The sequence below is a fragment of the Pyrus communis genome, chromosome 6 (assembly GCF_963583255.1).
Source record: "Pyrus communis chromosome 6, drPyrComm1.1, whole genome shotgun sequence".
NCBI classification, from domain to species: domain Eukaryota; kingdom Viridiplantae; phylum Streptophyta; class Magnoliopsida; order Rosales; family Rosaceae; genus Pyrus; species Pyrus communis.
In genome coordinates, this window is record NC_084808.1 from 14928622 (window position 1) to 14950432 (window position 21811).

At 36.6% G+C, this 21811-nt stretch overlaps 1 protein-coding gene and 1 long non-coding RNA gene across 2 annotated transcripts; one reads left to right on the plus strand and one right to left on the minus strand.

Moving 5' to 3' along the window:
* Positions 1–822: 822 nt before the first annotated feature.
* LOC137737740 (peroxisomal membrane protein PMP22) lies at positions 823–3536 on the minus strand. Its single transcript, XM_068477291.1, has 7 exons — positions 3378–3536; positions 3073–3171; positions 2673–2774; positions 2482–2557; positions 1484–1554; positions 1307–1392; positions 823–1068 (listed from the first exon to the last, which is right to left on the minus strand). The coding sequence occupies exons 1-7, from the start codon at positions 3447–3449 to the stop codon at positions 1017–1019; spliced, it is 558 nt and encodes a 185-aa protein (XP_068333392.1). The 5' UTR covers positions 3450–3536; the 3' UTR covers positions 823–1016.
* Positions 3537–12907: 9371 nt separating this feature from the next.
* Positions 12908–14887, plus strand: LOC137736650 (uncharacterized). The gene is made up of 4 exons (XR_011068784.1): positions 12908–13115; positions 13200–13318; positions 13854–13915; positions 14743–14887. It is a non-coding gene; the product is annotated as an uncharacterized lncRNA (long non-coding RNA).
* Positions 14888–21811: the final 6924 nt, after the last annotated feature.

The window sequence follows — 21811 nt, forward strand, 5'->3', positions numbered from 1 at the left end:
TATTGGTGATTAGAATTTAAGAGATTTGTATAAACTAAAAGAAGTATACTACTAAGTTAATATATATAAAATACTAAATATTAAAAATGGTTGAAAGAGTGAGGGTCGACCTTGGGCTATACTGGCCTATTAGTGCCTCTGCTTTCTTTAACAAACGATAAGGTAATTGCACTAAATACATTAAACTACATGAATGAAGATTAAAAGTTGAGTGCAGAGGGTGAAGCACGTTACTTTGGTCAATGCACTTGTCTTTGTGCAAATCTGGACTTAGGCCAACTCCCAAAGTTGAATAATGTTGCTTTCATTAGCAGAACTGAATGCATGATGGATATAGAGAAGCAAAAGGAAAATTGGTTGACTGTGACTCAAGCTTGGGGAATTTCGGTCTAAATTCTCTTCCCAGGTTCTACGTGCTTAGCATTTTATTTAGTTGGGATTATGATTAATAACCAAGCTCACAAATTATCATCGGCGTCGCCTCCTTACTTCGACTTTGTTCGTTTGATTCCGGCCATCTTTTTGTTCGCGTTTGCTATGACGTTTTGTCTTCAATCGGTGTTTGAAGTCACAGACAGACACAGAAAGGTTGATGATCTTCCCTCAACTACGGAGGCAGGGAAGGATTGTAAATCCACGGTTTAGTATTCTAGCCAACGAGTGTAAGAAACTTTTTTTGATCTTGTAAAATGTACTAAATGTGTTTTGTCCATGCTCAAACTTGCGTATACTAGTCTCTCGGCATGCGCTTTTGAACTCTCAGCCGCACATACTTTAACAATATTTGTTTCAACATAAAAATTGTTTGTTAACTGACGATCATGTGGAATTGCAGATTTTGGAATACAACAATCAGAAAATAAGATTGTTTCAAAATCATCTGAAACAATGTGACCTTCAGAAAGTGCAAGTTTTACAGTACCAATGCAGCAAGCTACTTATACAAAGGATAACAATTGAGGACACCATTTTCACAATACAAGAGTCTCAAATTTCGAATCAAAACGACTATGTTTCTATGCCTGCTTGATTACCGCCGATCTAGCCTTCAGATTAAGAAAGATTGCCCTGAAATTAACAAAGCTAAGAGTGAGAAATTTTCCAAGCAATTTTTAAATTGTAAGGACACAAGCAGTTCTAATTTAAATGCACAAGTTTTTTTTTTTAAATTCAAATGATGGTTATGATGTATGTCAATCCCTCTTTAGTTTCTTGTTCCTCGAAGTATCAGACTTGTTTTAAAGGGAAATGACACAGCATGACAACGAGAGGTATTTTAATGAGGCAATTGAAGAGAGCAGCGTACCAGCACGAGGCAACAAAGCTGTGAAACAAGACACGAAACTGCAGAGGCATATATTGGTAATTCACCCAACCAACAATAGGCCAAAACTGCAACCATCATAATTTCAGCATCGTCAATTCATTGTTTCACAATTATACCATGATTACAAAAAAACAACAGTAAGCTATTATTTCATACCTTCCATGCGGTCAATTGGATAGAAGGATAGTCCTTTCGAACTTTGCTTCTGACTAAATTCCATGGTCTTCCTGCAATACCAGAATGAAAAGTAAGCACTGCATCATTCCTAGTATAATGTTTCTAAATTCACAGATATGCCTGCGCTACGCAACAAAATTGTCAAGCTTTCAAAGATGTAAATCAAAACATGGCTGAGACCATTGAAAGTAAAACAGGAACAAGTCAAAGGAGCGAGATAATGTTTAAGGTTAAGCATGAATTTATTGATACGCAAGGGTGAAAGTCATATAGACCAGGAAACAATATTCAGAATAAAATAAATTCGGCTTCAGCATAAACACTCATTATTATTTTTTCAGTATCAGTTTGGCCTGAGCATTTATTCAGAACACACTAGTGAAGATAAATGCACATTTCTTTGGAGAAATTTCAAGCAAACATCACAGCTCTGCTCTTCAAAAGGACACTCAAGTTATAAATGTCACACCATTCTGGGAGGAAGGACAGGAAAACAACTCATAAATATGGAGAAACTCGGGCTTGGTTCCGAGGCAGGATTTCCTAAAATGAATCCGACTGGGGAATTTTAGCACTTTAAAAAAATCGGAAACAATACAAAAATTCTGTTTATCTGATAAATTAAACTGTGTAAGACCTAGTGCTTTAGATCCCCCCCCTTCTTTACTCAATTACACCACAATAAATGCACAAACAACATCAAACAATTAAAGTTCTCTAAAACCACAAAACTGTGAATTGATGTATCCTACGCAAAGACTGGATGTATAGTGCACACAGAGAACATCCTTTTGCCCTCAGTGCGGCCAAACAAAGCAAGAACAAACATGAAAGAAAAAGAAAAGACAAATCAAGTCCCACCAAGCCGTCATACTACTGTAACTAAATACAAAATGGTGTTAAATACTAATGCAAACCAGATATCAGTTACCATATGAGATGGATCCTTTAAGCGTATACCAAAGATATGTGCATACCTTCAATCACCAAGCCATAGTACGTCATGAAAACCATGTTGTTCCAAGGAGACGACGTTAATTGTTCCACCAAAACCTAATAATTGACATTTGCATTCATCAATAGTCGGCTCAAAAGTTTCATGTAAGCTTTCAGCACCTATTTAACTCAAAATGGAAGCACAACTTGGACTTCACAGAAAAAAGTTCACCTTCTTTGCGATTGTTTTGTTGTCCTTCTTTCCCTTAAATATTATATCCATCAATTTGTGGAGGAAGTGCCCAAATGGTCCCGCATATGCGAAACCATACAGCTGAAAACGAATTTAAGCTTCAGATTACAACACTATACACAATCGTATATATAACCTGATTAACATATCAGTAACTGGAGAAAAGTCAAAACTAAGAAACCAGAACGACATAACAATAAAGAAAACAAACTTATCTCCTTATTGTCTTATTCTCCATTTTCTCAGCAGCCAAACAAATTTTAAGAATTTCTTATGAGAAAAAACCAAAGTTGGGAATATAATACAATCCAATTAGTGATTTATTAAAAATAAAATTACACTAAAAATTACAAGCAATGATCAAAATGGGCATGCATACCATTATAAGAAGAAGTCTTCTCAGTTGAAGCTTTTTGATCCCAGAAATCTTCTGGGCTATTGCATCACTGCACCCAGCTAAAACTCCTGATGTAATTGCCTAGTAACCCAACAATTCAAATCAGATAAAAACAACAAGCATGAATCTTTTATACACCAAAAAAATATATACATATATTATATGAATATATATATATATATATATATATATATATATATATATATATATATATATTCAAAACTTGGTTCGAACAACTCGTTTTTCCGATTAGAAAAACTGGGTCTGATTCAAACATTGAAACAAACCTTAGTTCTGAGAGGGTGGGATTGAAGCTGTATGAGATATTTTCGCCAAGCCTCGCTGACTATTTCAGACATGGTGACTCCAAAGCTCTCTCTCCCGCTCTGTTTTTTTTTAATCTCAATGGAGGGTGTTTCATTGAGTCTTATAAAGATTCAAAAGATCTGAAAAGTTGAAATGGGGTTTTATAATTCTCAATTTTAATAAATTCCTTTTCTTCGATAACGACAAATTGGGGTTTGGTAGGTAGCGTGCGGAAGCAGTGTGATCAAACAAGACGACTCTACCATACCATGCTTCCACCATAACACGGAAGACCGCTACCTTATAATAACATTTGTCAGGAAAAGATCAAGGTAAATTTACATTTAGAAAGTGTTATTCAGACTTACTTTTACATCTCACACTATTTTGTTAATTTTTTATCATTAATTTTTTTTTAATTTATTTGATTTGATGATCGAAAATTAAGATAAACGTGTGAAAAGTAAAAATAGTTGTATGGATACCACTACCCTATAATTTTTTTGGAATATTTTTCTAAGAATTTGTTCCTTTTAACTTTTTTTATACTGCAATATTGGAATGGGTTGTTGAGAATCAAACTAGAAACCCTTGGTCTTAATTTTTTAATACAACAACCTTGGGGGTTGGGGTTTGAGAGATCGAACTTGAAACTTTAGGTCGAAATAGTGGATATTCTTTTTTTTTTTTTTTTTTTGTCAAATGATAAATTTGTTAAAATAAAGAGTTGACGGAGTTTAAATTCACGTGGTGGTATACGAACAACACTTATCTTCGTCATTGTGATAGAAGATCTCTTGCAATAGTGAATACTCTTTAAGTCTTAACCAGTTAGTCTTTTGTAAATTTATTTGATAATTTTAAGGTTTATTTACAAAAACATTCTCGAAACTCAACTTTCTCTAAAAACCCATTGAAATGCAAATTTTGTCAATCTTTTAAACTTAACGGGTGTATGTAAAACTAATAAGACTAGAAAAATACAATACACACACTTATTTTTACATCTCGCATATAGTTGTTAATTTTTTATCATTGATCTTAGTGGGTGAGAAATAAAAATAACAAAAGGATAACATTATCCTAAGACTATTGTTGTTAATGAGCCCCATCTGTCCAAAAACTTTTGTTAGTGTTTTATTTTTCTTATTAAAAAAAGAGAATCTTGAATTAAAATTGTTTCTTTTGGTTAATTTTTCAACCACATGGCAATTATGTGACACAGATCTTGTCAATGATGGGTCTCATTTGTCGCATGTAAACAGTTTGACGGATTTATTATACCATGGGGGCAAAGTAAGACGCAATAAAACTTCATGAGGCTAAGTAAAACTCTAGTTGAGATTCAGTGGGTATGGATGTAATTAAGCTTAACTTTAATATAATGAAGAAAATCATCACTAAACTGCAGTGTTAAAATATTTGATGCAAATGAGTTGAATTAAGAGAGGTTTAACAAAACACTCATGGTACTGTTCACTTTTAACGAAAAACCATATTTATACCTTTCTTTAGTACTATTCACTATACCTTTAAAAATGACTTTTCATTAAAAGGGAAGTATTTTTGGACTTTTCGTTAGATTTCCTTTGAATTAAATCAGGGCAGAGCTAGAGTTTTAATACATTGGGGGCACCCCAATCTACATTCTTAATATAAATCAATTTTACAAGGAGGAAAACCCGAAGTTTTTCTTCAAGAGAAATGGTTTTTGTACACTCCTCTTTTGCACACTACTGTTCAAATCGTTTTTTTTTTTTTTTAACAAATGATATTATTTATAATAAGGGGGTGGGGGAGAGGGCTCTGCCTCGCAATGGGCTAGCAGTAATGTTGTGATAGCCCGTCCCTAAAAATTATGGTTTTTATAATTTTAATACGTGAAATTACGGAATTACCCTATGGGCAAAGCGTGATTTTTCGAGGACGTATGTGATTCTCATATATTTTGTCATGCTTATTGACATATTCGGATAAAGCTCGATCTTACCGACGCTTAGGCACAAGTAGAAGTGAATTTGGAGTTACGGTTAAAGTTTTATTGAGTTACGAACCCAAAAGTATTTGGAATGAATCACTATTTTAATTATCTTACACTATATTTTTTATTATTACTAAAGGATTTATATGCCATTGGTGAGTGTGGCTGGGAAAAAAAGGAGGAAAACAGAAAAGAAAGAAAAAGGGGGAAGAAGAAGAGGGAACAAGAGAAAAAAGGAGGGAGTTGGACGAATAGGGAGAGGAGAGAGAGTAGGATGGCCTAATCAGAAATGGAAGAAAAGAGGGGAAAGGAAAGGAGAAGAGGGGGGGGGGAGGGATAAACACGGGTTGGTCCGTGCAAACCTTCGGACCCGACCCGTTCCGTCAAATTTCTGGCCATTTTCCACCATTCTTCCTGCGAATCACGTCACCTAACCACTGGGAAAACATTCCCCATTGTTCCCTCTACCTATTACACCCAAAAGTGAAGATGTTTGGCTTTGATTTCATAGAATCCAAACCGTAGGGGGCGGCGACACCGTGACTCCAATCCACCAAACCTGAAATGTTTTCATGCAATTAACACCACTAATAGACTTCCCTTGAGGCCTAGAACAATGCCCAATCCTTGGCTGGAGTCGAATTGAGGACGAATCAAGAACACCAATTTCTAGGGTTCCGGCGGGTTCGAGGCAAATTGGAGCCCTTTCAGGCCAAATTGGACCTAGCCACAAGTATAAAGTTTGCTCTACTCTTTGAGATCTTCATTTCTATAATTTTTGAGAATTTTTAGAAATAGTTGAGTTTTTTCGGTGAGCCGGGGCGGCCGTCCGCTACCCGTGGCGATTGGAATGACGACGCACGGCCAGGAAGCCGACATTGTGTTTTTATGCAAACTTGTTATTCTAATTATGCTTTTGAGACCTAATTGCTGTGGTTTGAATATTAATACGATTGTAGTATATATTGGATTAAATGAATATATTCATATTTGGTTTGAATTCTGGATATGTGAACTACGAATGGCTTGATCCCTGTTTAGGGTACGTAGATAGTCTAACGAGATGTTAGATGTAGCCATACAATATTTGTGACAAAAGCCTTGTTTGGGAAATTGAGCAATGTGAAGGAATTTGTGAAAATGTGAGTTTTAACTTTATGATTTGGTGGTTAAATGTGGTCGTCATAAAATAGTGTGTGAGGAATAGAGAAATTGAAGTAAGGAATTGTAAGTATTGATAGTTAGTTAAGCTAGTGTTTAGTTGGGCTTGTCATCGATAATTATTCCCGAAAATAAATAGTTCGAGAGTAGGGCGTTATAGATTGTGCATTTTACGCCACATTATATGTACATATATATATATATATATATATATATATTTGAAAGCACTACGATATGATTAAGTTTTGGATTGCATCATGGCATATCCATAGGTATATTACTGCGCATAATTATTGTGAATGCTTTGAAGTACGAAGGTGAACGCAAGACGCACAGGTAAGTTCAGGTGAGTATATGTTGTGAAATGTAAGATGCATGGTTATGATTACATTTTATTTGAAATGATTGAGTTATGGCATGACTATATTTATGTTTTAAGCAACTCCGACACTGTCGTACAGGTTGCAATGATAGGTAACTCCGACATTGTCGTACAGGTTGCTTGTGAGTCGTACATGCCATATTAGATGCATTTAGAGCTCATAAACTTGCACCTCGGTGTTAGTGCTCCTATTCGTGGACAGGGCACAGTCCTTCACGTGATGTTCACCTCCCGCATCTTACGCTTACCTTGAATCCAAGGTAGGTGCACAGGCCTGTCGTATAGACCATATTAGGTGGTTCCGACTTGTAGGTAACCCTGCGATTATTCGCTAGTCTTCACGTGATCGTAGCACTTAAGCGTACTTATTCACACTTAGTCCTGTCGTACAGACCACTAGAGGTGGTTCCGACTTGTGTGTAGGGATATTTGATTAGCTATAAGTTCAGTCGTACAGGTCACTACAGGTGACTTCGACTTACGTGCTAGCATTGATTGATGAGATATGAGTGAGTCGTACAGGTCACTACAGGTGACTTCGACTTACGTGCTAGCATTGATTGATGAGATATGGGTGAGTCATACAGGTCACTATAGGTTACTCCGACTTATGTACTAGCATGGATTATTAAGCACCTGATTATTTATATTGTTGATGAGATGCTGTATCGTGGTATACTTCTGGATTTACTGATAGTATACAATTGATTTCATCCTTATACATAGTATGATTTTCTGGGAAATTATACAGGTTTTATGGTGAGGGGTTATTACTTTTGATAAGTGAATGGTTTTTGAAAAGCTTTGTTTTCGCCCACTCACATTTTCTATTTTGCACCCCTCCAGGTTCTAGTAGTAAAGTTTCCGTATCGACGAGGATTCCTGGCACTTCCCAGTACATGTGGCTTCTTATGATGGTATATGACACACCCCGACCGAGATCAGGGCGTGCTGGCCGTCACACGAAGGTGACGTAGCCATGTGCGCGTGCGGAAGCTAAGAAGATAGTAATATAAAAGTACGAATAATTAAAAACTAACTAGCATACAAAGTACTAGTGTATGTGAGACACAATTCAGAGCAAATCTACAACAGTCCAAAAGGAAAAGATACGACATATATACACCCGAAGGTGACCCTACAATGGTGAGTGTCTGTCAGAAATGCCGGGACGCCCTCTGGGATAAACCACCGAACTTGCTAGACCACTAGAACCTGGAGGGGCGCAAAAACAAAAGCGTGAGTGGGCAAAAACAAAGCTCTTTGAAAACTCTTTAGCAAAATATATTCTAACCCCTCGCCGTAAAACCTGTATACTTCCCAGAAAATGAACATATATACGTATGTATAGATATGTCAATCATGCTCCATGATATGCCATTCATGCTTGAGAATATGCCACAACAGAATCTCATAATCAAATATAAATGCTCAAGCGTAATTCACATCAATAACATATAATCTGGCAGCCGGGAGTCACCTAACGTGACCTGTACCGCTGCAGATAGAGCTCCAATCTCAACTCAACATCTGAATCTGCACACGAGTCGGAACCACCTAACGTGGTCTGTATGACAGGACTGGGTGTAATATATACGCTCTAGTGCTACGATCACGTGAAGACTGTGCGAATAATCGCGGGTCACCTACGAGTCGGAACCACCTAATGTGGTCTGCACAACAAGGCTTGCACCTAACTTGGATCCAAGGCGAGCGTGTGGTGCGGGTGAACATCACGTGAAGGACTATGCCCTGGCCCTGGGCGGGAGCACTAACACCGGGGGTGCAGATTATGAGCTCTCTAAGCATTTCAAACTACTATTACATAACAACATGAATACCGCTTACCTGGCACTTACCTGTGCGTCCACAGCACCAATACACATATATAAATGTATGCCACTACCAATGCATGTGATGATGCGTAAATGTCATTCATATGATGCATGGCATAAAACAAATAACCTTTTCTATTTAATTTCTGGGAATAAATATGTATATAGGTATATACGGAAAACAAAAGCCCACTCACTGATAATTAGAAGGGTCGTAGCCCCCCTGCCTCGAGTGTGTACGCTCGTCCTCGGAATACGTATCACCTATACGCGAAAAAGCTACGAAAACGTTAATTTAAAAGCACATAACCAACTTCTCGTACATTGCTCAAATTGGACAATTGAATATACCAACGTGCTCTACACAACCTCAGGATCGCACCTATATTTTTAGAAAAATTTTTGGACCCCGCACGCGCCCCCACGCGCCGTCCAAGGCACGGACCTACGCGCCCCCACGCGCGGCCACGTGCCATGCACACTGACGGTGTCAACTGACGCCGTCAGGAATATTCCATTAAACCTAACTGTTACCGTTACTGCCGTTAGGAATATTCCGTTAAACTTAACGGAATATTCCCCTTTTTTCTCCGGCGAGCCTCCGGCGCCGGCGACGGCGCCGGAAAACTGGGAAAACTTCCAACCGTGTTTTCTCCTTCGTTTTTCAACCAAATTTCATGATTTTTGAACCAAAATGAAGCTTAGGACTAGTAGAACAACGTTAGACTAGTTTTAAGGCCTAAAAATCACACGATCATACCTGTCTTCAAGCTCAAAACTCGGCCAACTTTGAATAGGACGATCCCGACGTCCAAACTCGTCCAACGATTCACTCAGAGGTTCCTTGGGACCTCACAAACACATCTACAAGCTTCAAATGTCCAAAAACTAAGTAAATTAAATTTGCATGAACAATAACTAAAACTGAGCTCGTGAAATCGACGTGAAAACGTCGGAATTCCTACCTAAAAATGGTACCACTGAACTCCTCTCAGCCTCACAAGCACGAGGGTGGTCTTGGTTTCTTGATTGGTGAAGGTTTGAGTATATGTGTGTGTATAACCGTATGTTTGCAGAAGGAAGAAGAAGAAGAACTCGGGGAGAGTGAGAGAGAGAGAGAAGAGACAGAGAAGAGACAGGAAATGAGGGAATCCCGGGGGAGTGAGACGAGGTGTATGAGTGTGTGTGTGGTCCTACAACACCACACAACACAAAACTACACGTAAAGTAACGAATTAGGGGGGTAAAATTGTAAATTCGAATGTACGTTTCGTTAGTTTCGGGACGGGATGTTACAGTATAATTGTTATCTTATCTTATTGTACTCTACTTATGCTCTGTATCACGTGTGTATGGGTCCATACTCGCTCACCGTGCACTCGTGTATTTAGGCACTTCTAGGTTTAAATTTATTCATAGTTTACACATTATCACACTTTATGGCTTCATCACCTTGCAGGTGTTGGCCAGCACAGCTTGATTCGGAGTTCTAGTGGACATTTCGGGTTGGGGTGTGTCAAATGTGGTTCAAATTCGCCTTTAGCGAGAATCAAATTTAAGACATCTCGCTTACAAGTGAAGAAGAATACTACTATATCATAGTACTAAGTGGGAATCGTTCCTTTAACTCTATATACAATACAACACCAATTCCCTCCTTAAATAAAAAGTGAAGTTCAACTATTGCAAATAACAATTTGATATCAAATTTTTATAATTAACTACTATGTGGCTTAGTCAACTTTAGGGGTGGCTCGGTACAAGATCCCAAACAAAAAATGGTATCTCAAATCCCAAACCGAAAATTATGGGAAGAAGACCAATTTCGAATAGAAATTTTGGTATTCCCAATTTTCAGAATTTCTGAAATGTTTTTGGTATTTTGGGATGGATGGGATTTGATTTTGGGTTTTGGACTTTTGGGTTGAAATTTGAGATTTTTAGGTTGTGAGCTAAAATTTGGGCTTTTGGCCTGAAATTTTGTTGCCCACTAATTGAAATGTAGGCTTTTTACCTCATGCCAATTTGAAATTTCGTACCAATTGAAATATTGATTGATTCATACCAAGTCAAATTGACATTCCAAAGTTGCAAATTACTTAATTTCATACTTCCATTTTTAATATAGTCTACTATCAAACTACTTAAATTCAACAATTAACATGCATCAAACATATGTGTATATATAGATATATATATATATATATGTATGTATGTATGTATTTCGGTTCGGTTCGGGATTCCCGACCATTGAATATGTATCTCAATTCTCGTCCTGAAAAGTTTGAAATCGGTTGGGTATGAAGTCTTGAAAATTTATGAATTCTCTGTTTGAAATTTTTTTGGTATAGGACCGAAATTTTTTCAATTTGGTTTGGTATTTTCGGGAAAAAACCTTCTAGCTGTAGTCAACTTCCTTGTATTGAAAAAGAGAAGTTAGAACAACGTAAATTTCACGTTTGGATTTGCGGATGATCCTTGATAGCTTTCTGACTTTATTTATTTATTAAAGGAGGGCTTTCTGATTTGATAAACGTGCCTATCCAAATGCAAAAAATATTTAGATATTCACGCTCTTAGCTTAAAGCTTGTTTAGATTTGTTTTAAAATGATTCAAAATACTTTTTATAAAAATATTTTAAGAATCAATTCTTAATAAAGTGCAAATGAATGTTGGAAAATCATTTCAATTACCTTCTGAAAAAACACATAACTTGCGTTTTTTTGCCAAAAAAAAATACTTCAAGTGTCTTGAAAATTCAAAAATGTTTTTCCAAATGAGACTTTAGTTGCAAGGTCCAAAGTAATAACAAATTCGTCAACCGTCAAGGTCAAATAGGGTAGGTAGCTCTATACGGTCATAAATAAGAATGAGAATCCTCTCCGGATTCTTTTTGTAAGAATTTTGAGAATTTTCAAATCGTGTCTATTCATCGTACATCGTACGGCTAGAAATCATTTTAAATATTTTTATTTAAAATTAAATATGAATAGTACCTGACAAAATTTGACTTCACGATATATGATAAACGGACACGTTTTAAGAATTCCTAGAATCCTCACAAAGAGGATCTGGAGAGCATCCTCATTCATAAATTAATACCTTTTTGTTTTAGGGTATATACAAATTTATTTTATTTGTTCTTTGTTGTACTCATGAATTGAACCATATTAAATAAATTTAAAATTTTCAAAGATTTGAAATATAAGAGTTGTTAAAAGCTTTGGAAAATTGGAGGACCCCAATCTATAAGAGCATTTCTACATATTTTGAAGGGTTTGTTTGAGGTTAAGAGTGGAGTTGGGGGAGTTACTCCTCATGTGAATAGTGAACTGCCATGGTTTCTAAAAAATCATTCTCCTCCTACTATTCACAATGACTGTTCTTTTTTTTTTTTTTATTTTATATATATATAATTTTTTTTATGTATGATTCAATTACTTAATGATAATTAATGAATGAGATTAAATTAAAATAAGTTAATATGATTATTCCACATGTTCATATTTTACTTTTGGTGTATTATATTATTTGTGGTAAATAGTGTTTTTGGTGTAGAGAGTGAAGAATATGATTGGTATTTATAGGAAAAAAATGGGAAATAGCCGTTGGATTTTTATTTTTATTTTCGAGTTTTTTGATGAATGCTTATTTATGAAAAAATCATGACTATGAATTGGAGTTACTATTTGGAATTGAAAGGCCAGGAGTGCGCCAAGTGGCAAAGAGGCATAGGAGAGGAATGTGACAACTTGTCCTTAATTTTATAATTTTATTAATTTTAAATGAGTGATTTGACAAAAATGCTGAGAGGTAAGGATTTTGGCTACCGTTGGCCATCGGTTAGAGGGATGCAGGCTCATTCTTTTAGCGTATTTGCGTAGTTCTCAATGATACGATTGCGTAGGCGCAAGTGAAATTGAATTTGGAGCTAAAACGAAGATTTTATGGAACTCGGAACGATAGGGGCATTTTGGGTAATTTCTGCATTGGAGATATTTCTACATTTTTGGATCACACTTGCGTTGACACATGGCAAGATTCCCCATTTTTCTGGGGGTTTCCTTTTCTGTCCCGTGATCTATCTCTCCCTCTCTCTATTTTCTTCTTCTTCTTCCACTCTCAGTCTCACTCACCTTTACTCATTCTCCTCCTCTTTTGCCGACACACACACACACCCACACCTCTACACTTGCAACCACAGCAAGGCAACACCCCCACCATCATCCCTTGTAATCCTTGTGGGCCATTGGGCCTAGAAATAGGAGAAAAGTACCTTGAAAACTACCTCCCCGTATTGCACAGTACCATCACTGTGCATCACTCTTCTCCGGTGAATTTTGACCATTTCCGGCCAAGGTAAGCCTCGAAATTGGTCCCTATCATTGTAGATCATGTCTAGGTTCATGATTGGTAAGTTTTTGGGTGGTTTTGGTGGTGTAGGAGCTCGGAAAACACGAAGGAAGGTCACTGTTCATGCTGGAAATTTCCAATCTGTGGTCGTTTGGCCACTGTCCAGCCCTTTTTCCTGCCAACTCCGATTTCCATTGGGCCTCCTAAGGGTATGTCTCTCTTCTCTACATTTCTAACTTCAAAATGGTTTTAGAATCATCAAGTTAGGTTAAGTATCGAACTAGAAATTAGTTATGAAAGTTGGGAAGAAATTTTCTGGAAATTTCGACCGTGACCATTTGACCATCTTTAGGCCATTTTTCTGGCCAATTTTATGGACTTGTTCTCTACATTTATAGCTTTAATATGGCTCTTGAATCATCGAATTTGATTGAGAATCGAGCTAGAAATTAGCTCTGGAAGTTGGGATGAAATTTCCTAGATTCTGGAAAACTTGGACTCGTGGCCATTTGGCCACTTTCAGACTATTTCCTCGGTCAACTCCAGCCATTATTCGACCTCAAACTAGTACAAACACGTTCTCCATATTTCTAGCTTCTAGTTGGCTTTTGAATCATTGAATTTGGTTGAAAATTGAGCTTGAAATGAGCTCCTAAAGTTAGGGGGAAAACTCGAAATAAAATCTGGAGAACTCGTTTATACGTTAATACGTTATACATAATTACATAATGGTTTTGTTTCTAGGTGAAACGCATTGCAAGGATCTTCGAAGCCCGCGAGGCGGGTTCGACCAGACGTCATGTTTTGTGAGTGGGCATTTGTTTTATATATATATATATATATATATATATATATATATATATATATATATATATTTATATACTGTTTCCAGAAACGTTTTTTTATATAGAACTACGCTTTGTTTGCAATGTCGTAAATAAGTTACATTTTAAATATTGCATTGTTACACTTGTGAATTGTATTGTGTGATGCTGCGGAGACTCAGGTAAACTTTAGGTGAGTATTATGTGATTGAATGGGTTGCATTGCATTGGTATGCACACATTTGTTTAGAGCTCATTATGGCTGCACCCCTGTGTTAGTGCTCTAGCCCGGGGCTAGGGCCAACCTTCACGTGATTGTTCACCTCCCACACTGCATGCTCACCTTGGATCCAAGTTTGGTGCCAGCCTATTGTATTGACCACAATAGGTGGTTCTGACTCGTAGGTGACCAGCGAATTATCGCATAGCCTTCACGTGATCATAGCACTTGAACGTACATATGTATACCCAGCCTGTCGTACAGGTCACACTAGGTGACTCCGACTCGTGTGCTAGCCTAGATTGATGAGCTATAGGTACAGTCGTACATGTCACATTAAGTGGCTCTGACTAGCATACTATTTTATATTGGTTTCACACCTGGCTTACATTTATTATTGCAGAGATCTTATGACATGACATATTTCAGTTTTCACTACTCTTGTGCATTGGTTTTCATACATACGTAGTAGTATTTTCTGGAAACTATACGGGTTTTATAGTGAGGGGTTAGTACTCTCAGAAAAGATAATTGTGTTTTCTAAAGCTTTGTTTTTGCCCACTCACCCTTCTGTTTTTCGCCCTTCCAGGTTCTAGTAGCAAAGCTTTTGTGCCGATGAGGAATATTGGCAAATCTTGGTGCAAACGAATACCTTTGATGGTATAATTCTGAAGGAAATATTTGTGAAAACAAGTTCATTTGAGCAACATCTATGCATGCAATTAACAATTAAAAGGCGGAATCATGCTTGTATGCACTCAAAACAAAACTTTACCCATGAAATTCTAAGCCTAGTAGTTATGATGAACCAATACTCAACTCAAGATCTAAGAAAAAAAGTTAAGATTTCTTTATACCTTTGAAGCACCTATTTGCTTAGCAAATGTTAATCACCCATGTGAGGGCCTTCTTTCCTTTGTCACCTTACTCCTTGGCTCCATGGATTTGGATGGAAGAATTGGGTTCTCCAAAAGTCACCAAAGTTGGAGACCATTAAGTTTCGACACCAAGGATTGTTAAGGAAGAAGATGAGTGATCATGGAAGAATTAGATGCTAGTAAATTCCCCTATAGTGGCTAGCTTCCTAGATAGAAAAAGGAGAGTTTTTGTTCTCTCTAATTTCCTCAAGAAAACCCTAATGAAGAAAAGGCTATAAAGTCACATTTATACCTACCTTTATTAGAGTGGCAAACTTGTAATAAGTTCAAAACCCACTCTCTCTAAGCATGGCCGGCCTCCCTATTTTTAGTGGGTTAATTGCTCATTTTGTTTTAGTTGTCACACAACTTAAACCTTATGTGCCTTGTGGACCAAAATCCTTTTGTGTCCCGAAACCCAAAACTAACTTAAGGCCTAAAACGAACCTTTCATTCTAGATTAATTAGCTTTTAATTAATCCTTACCATATACAATTAAACTATTTAATTGTCCTTACTCATCTTCATTATATCTTTCAATCATTACCTTACACGGTCTGAGATCCATTAGGTTCCTTTTAGTGAGGCAGTGGGCGATTAGAACTCTTCAAATTGATTGTGAATTGAAACTTACTTTTAATTCTCCCTTTAGTGATTATATACCTTTGGGGCTTCCACAAACCATGAGTGACACCTAGCAGTATGTCATGGCTACCCAAGCTAATCAGAAGAGGTGGAGAACCTATTCAGTTTAGGATTCCAATGCAATACGGTATTTCTCTAATATAATACTCTTGACCACATTGTTTGGTTTGATAGTTTATTCATGTCTACTATACAATGTGATCCATTTACTTATATGATTACCTTGAATGTGATTTGGAACAACTTCCTAAATCTCATTCATACTTTGGCCAGAGATTCTTAATCATATCATAGAGTATTCTCCCTCAAACGGTTTGAAGGTTAGAGATCCCTTGTTGTGCATTCATTTGCCTCCATAACTAAGTGGCTTAACCCCAACTATGACGTGGACACCATCTTACGGAGTGACTTTGACATAGTCAAAGATCAAGGACCTAACCACAAGACAACTACGATGCCTCAGGTCAAAGGACTACTTTACATTATCCCAACCATGAGTTCTCATGTGACATGAGAATAAGAACTCCTTGTTGATCGCGTTTAGTGGACTTATTCTCTATTGAGCACCTACATGCCTCAGGTCAAAGGACTACTTTGCATTATCCTAACCATAAGTTCTCATGTGACATGAGTATGAGAACTCCTTGTTGATCGCGTTCAGTGGACTCATTCTCTATTGAGCACCTACATGCTTGTCTTGGTGTCAGTCACACCAATGACTCGAGACCAGTCACTTTCTCTAAGAGAAGACATAACACGTACTAATCTTAATGAATTGTCAATGCCCATTCCAATTAGAAAAGAAACAAACTCAAGGCCTTAAGTTCATGTGAAGACCCAACAGTTTAATGAAGAGAGAGGTGGATTTTCTCTTCCTAACTCACAAAGGAGAATGATGAGCGAAAGTCAGGAGACATGTTACTAGAATTGACGTGTGTTGAAGTTGACCTGGGAAGGAACACTCTTGGAAGAACAAGCGGCACAGTCTTCATGAGAACAATGACGCTCAGCTGTCTAACACCAAAAGGGAAGTGCGCAGTCGCGCTAGGAAAAATGAGAAGGAAGATTTAGCTATAATGGGAGATGCCTTTCACCTATAAAACATAACTTTTCACCTACAAAAAGGGAGGTTTTACCCAATACCTGATTGGGGAAGAGTGTGAGAGGGAGGAGGGAGATTCAAGGTTGCATTGCACCAAGCAAGGAAAATCACTCCATAGGTGCAAACAAACTTGAATCTTAGAGATGACAATTTTCTTACAACCTTAGGTATTCTTCCCAGTTTACTTTGATCTTCGACAGCCAATAGGAGCTCTCTTAGAACCCTAATAAATCCAAATTATCAAACCTAGAACACCATGCAACCATGCAAAGTTATCTCTCGTGCTAAACCGGTAAACTTTTGGCTTCCACAGCATGCCCTACTCAAGCAAGCCATTATTTTCTTAGTCATAATGTCTTTGAGCCATTAATCCAACCGAGATACTTCCTAAGACGCGCTAATTCTATTGAGGCATCCCGACACTTGGTGTTCAAACGGAGTAGGGGAAGTAAAAAACGTAGCCGTCAATGCCCATTTTTAGTTCGGCTAAAAGTCCCCCGACACCATGGTTAGAAAATATGGGTTGAAATGGTTTAAAGAAGATTATTGCAAGAAGAAACTGACAGAAAAAATAAAAAAGTTTTATCAATCTTTGAAATTAACCTACCTTTTTGAAATGGACCATTAATTAGAAAATTGATCACTGTCGTCCTTGAATATGAACGTCGGTGTGCCACAAATCAATATCTTTCTTGTTGTCCACTTCCGTCAAATTTTATTTCAGTGCGTTAATGTGGCACACAAATGAGTCCCACTAATCTATCTTATAACGCCACTTGGATTCATCATAAACACCAACAATTTTAAGGATTTTAAAACTGAATCTGATTGATTTTGTGGAAACACAATAAACTCTTCAAGAGTGTCATGTGGCTATTGAGGTCATTGGGTTCTGGCCCAGTACATGGCCTTAAAGAGGCCCATATCAGTCTTCTGAGTTCTGATTTCATGTTATTTCATTTCCACTCTAGTTTTATGTAGTCATGTCTATCCTCTAAACACAACCAATTTGAGGATAATTTGTGTCTCATTATTCATTGGGTGGTGCTATCCATACATCATTTTCACTTTCGGTCGTCAGATCGAATGAATTAAAGAAGATTAACGGACAAAAATTAACAAGGGTGTGTTAAAAATAAAAAAGGGTGTGTGTGAATAGCACTTCTCTTATTCATTGTATATATGTCCTTTCGACTTCCTCTTCAACTTCCTCCATCTATAATTTCTGCAGATAATTTGATGAACTGACATGAGAAATTGGATTTTTCATTTGTAAGAAGTAAGAACAAAGAAAAAGTACGTAAAATTTAGAATGGTGTCAATTTTAAGGAGTTAATGAGCTCGCTCGTTATTGCTTTCATCATCTCAATGACCTCAATTTTTAGGAGTACAAATTTAATGCATGCAGGAAAGATATATCCTAACTTGCTTCTTCTGATTGCACTTCCACAACTAATTAAAGATATGTCGTTCCTCATTTCCTTATTGCTTTTATCATCTCACCCTCAAGGACTTCATCAATTTTAGGAGTATATTCGTAATATTCCTTCTAGGCTTCTACGTTAGCAGGGCCATTGAATCACACAGAGATTTTTGTATAATATACTCCACACTTGTTGGGTTGTTTTGAGGACAATATCGTTGTTAAATCGATTTTTTTCCTTTTAAGTAACAATATATTTACACTAAGGGATGGAAGAATATGTATAGAACTAGTAATATACGAGATTTGAATATAAGATATCTTATATACAAGTAAAGAGAAATGTCATTAAATCGTAGTAGTAATTAAAGGGTGGTGTTTAACTAATGAATAATGCTAGGGAAACCAAATTTGCAAATCAAATGATGTGTCACCAAATAAGAGATAAACATGTTAACTGACACTTAATTTATAATTTAATCATTTATAACCATATCATTTGGTTTGCAAATTTAGTTAAAAAATTCGGTCTCCCTAGCTACTCCTTAACTAGTTAATCAGCCTACAATGCATATCGAGAGCTATGTCTGACTATTTATTAGTTTGGTTTTATGAGATGATCAAATAAGAGAAACTGGCGCATCTTTGGAGGAGCATTTGTAGGTTGTAACAAACTGGTGCATCATTGGGGGAGCATTATTTTGTCACGGTATTTTGGGGGGATGTGGTGGGGAGAAACTGATCAGTCCTTTATTTCACTTCTTTGTATTAGGTACTTTGACCATCTATATTCCCCTAATATAAATCACAAGATGCACCCATATTCATTACATTTCTTTCAACAAATACACAATTAAAAAAGTAACAAATACATATTTCTTTACTTATAAGTGAGAGATTTTAGGTTTTTGAACCACATTATTATGAGACTTAACTTACTACTTCACCCCCTTAATGTGGATAATATCGTTTGTTAAAGAAAAATACATAATTAAAATAAAAAAAGACAATGTCAAGAAAGTGAGAAATAATACCCACTCAGAAATAAATACTGGAGATTACTTTCTAAACATGGAAAACATCTTTGGAGCAGCATATGGTCGTCCAGCCCAACCTACAATATTCACAAAAATAAGATGCTGGGTTAATCTCGAATAATCGAATTTGGAGGCCATATAAATAATTACTTATAAGTACAATTCATCGTTATATGAAAAAAAAAAACCTTTGGCGGGGTCCAAGCCTCTCTCTTTGAGCTCGGCATGCTCTTGGCAAAGGGCACATGAGTCGCAGAAGAAATGAACACCACAGTCGCAACATGGTTTGTCCGGTAAGTTATATTTGGCGCGCAGTTTCTGTCTGTAGAAGCATGAGTAGAGCCATTGGAGCCCAAACAACATCAAGCCGCAGTATGTACAACCTTGCCCACAGCATGCTAAACGCAAACCAGACCGACCGTGCAAACTCCAGTTAGTAACGCAACAAAGGATTTTAATCTGTCTCTTGTACCTTATCTTGTTTAATTTATTCATTGTCAGACTGTTAACTTGAGTTATAATTGAATGAAATGTTGTTGGACGTATAATTCAAATTAATGGTGTCATAACATAATATCCATAAAATTTTCAAAAGGTATTTGTGGAACTAGATTTTTGGCCCAATTACAAAAAAGGTGTTACTTGAGCTGTAAAAATAAGTCACAATGCACTTTTTAGTTAAAAAAAATAAATAAATTAAAAAAAAAAAATTAAAGATGCAAAATGACTGTTTTAGAATGATGATAACAATTTCCGAAGAAAAAAAAACATGAGTTTGTGATCGATAATATAATACTTACAACTTTTTCCTTCATCTACAATTTCTGCAATCCGACCAAAGGTAACGCATGGGCAGAAGTATGTAATGCAACCTACATGAAGTCACCAATTAGTCGAAGTAATGCACATGTACACCAAGAAATACTGCTAAAATTAAAGCTGCCAATTTTGTATTTTTTTAATTTTTTGAAAGAAATAAATAGATATTTATAACATTATACTCACATGTAGAGCACTCATTCCCACAACCGAAAAGGCCAGAAGACCATTCGGACTTCAAGCCCATGCGATTCAAGATTTTCATATCGTCACCAAGAAAGCAAGAAAAAATATTGTATATATTAATGAAAACAATGCTAAATTATGTTGCAGTTTGCAAATGGATCTTAAGTTTTTTGTTATTTATAATCCACAATTCATGTCTTTGGGAAATTCGCTTGTGCACTTGTTTATTAATTTTAGTTTAGATATATTTTACATAGTAAAGTATGCAGGCTTTGCTAATATACCTTCTCGGTATAATTAAGCAGGCCAGGGAAAAATATTCAACAAACAAGACTTGGTCGGTATCATCATGTGTTCCTCAACACAACATTTCGGAACTTCCGATACGTTATTCGTCTTAATGTGGAGTTAAATATTCATTTGAATTTACAGATTTAAGAAAAAAAAAAACATTATAATTGTAAAATCTAATCAAATGACTGAGAAATGGAATTGGCTAGAATGAACGTATTGATATTAGTCTACTAACTTCATACAGAGAGTTCCTTATAAACAGGCAGCTGATCCTACAATACTACTATACAAGAAAAGAAGGAAATATATACATATTAATTACTGATTACATGCCTATCCTAGGACCTTTATGATAGGGATCCTGATTACTTTCTAACACTCCCTCTCAAGTTGAAGAGTGGATGTCAAGAACTCTCAACTTGCGAAGCATGACTGAAAAAGAATCCTTATCCAAACGCTTCGTGAAAACATTTGCTAGTTGCTGCAAGGAGGTGTCATACTTGGTAGTGATCAATCCATCTTTTATTTTGTCTCTAATAAAATGACAATCTATTTCAATGTGTCACGTTCGCTCATGAAAGACCGGATTCGTAGCTAAGTGTAGTGAGGCTTTATTGTCACAATGAAGTAATGAAGCTTTTGGATGTGGTAACTGCAAGTCACGCAACAAAATCCACAACTAGGTGAGCTTCTGCCGAAGAGAGTGAGAGTTTTTTGTCTCTTCGTTATCCATGAAATCAAGGAATTTCCAAGAAATACGCAATATCCAGTGGTAGAACTTCGAGTGATAAGACAACCTGCCCAGTTAGAGTCACAAAAAGCACTCAACTTCATAGTATTCTCGGCTTGAAATAAAAGGCCTTGGCTAGGAGCACTTTTAAGGTATCTGAGTATGCAAAGGGTAGCCTCTATATGTGGTCGACGAGGTTCATGCATAAATCGACTGAGGACATGTACGACATATGTAATATCAGGCCATGTGATGGTAAGGTAGATCAAACGACCTACCAACCGTCAAAACTGAGATGGGTCTTTCAACAATTCACCGGTACCAGACAACTTGGTTCCTTGCTCCATTGGGAATGAAATCAGTCGAGCACCCAATTTACCTTCATTTTTAATAATATCAAGAGCATATTTTCGCTGAGAAATATAAATGCCTTTCTTTGAAAGAGAAACTTCAATGCCTAAGAAAAATTTGAGATCACTAAGATCTTTAATATGAAACCGAGAAT

Bases quoted from the DNA above. Each gene is read 5' to 3' on its own strand.
- LOC137737740 (XM_068477291.1), bottom strand. From the start codon at position 3,449: ATGTCTGAAATAGTCAGCGAGGCTTGGCGAAAATATCTCATACAGCTT. The intron at 2,775-3,072 runs GTATGCATGCCC...ATTCGTTTTCAG, and splicing joins GAAGACTTCTTCTTATAATG to CTGTATGGTTTCGCATATGC. The intron at 2,558-2,672 runs GTGAACTTTTTT...GTCAATTATTAG, and splicing joins ACAAAACAATCGCAAAGAAG to GTTTTGGTGGAACAATTAAC.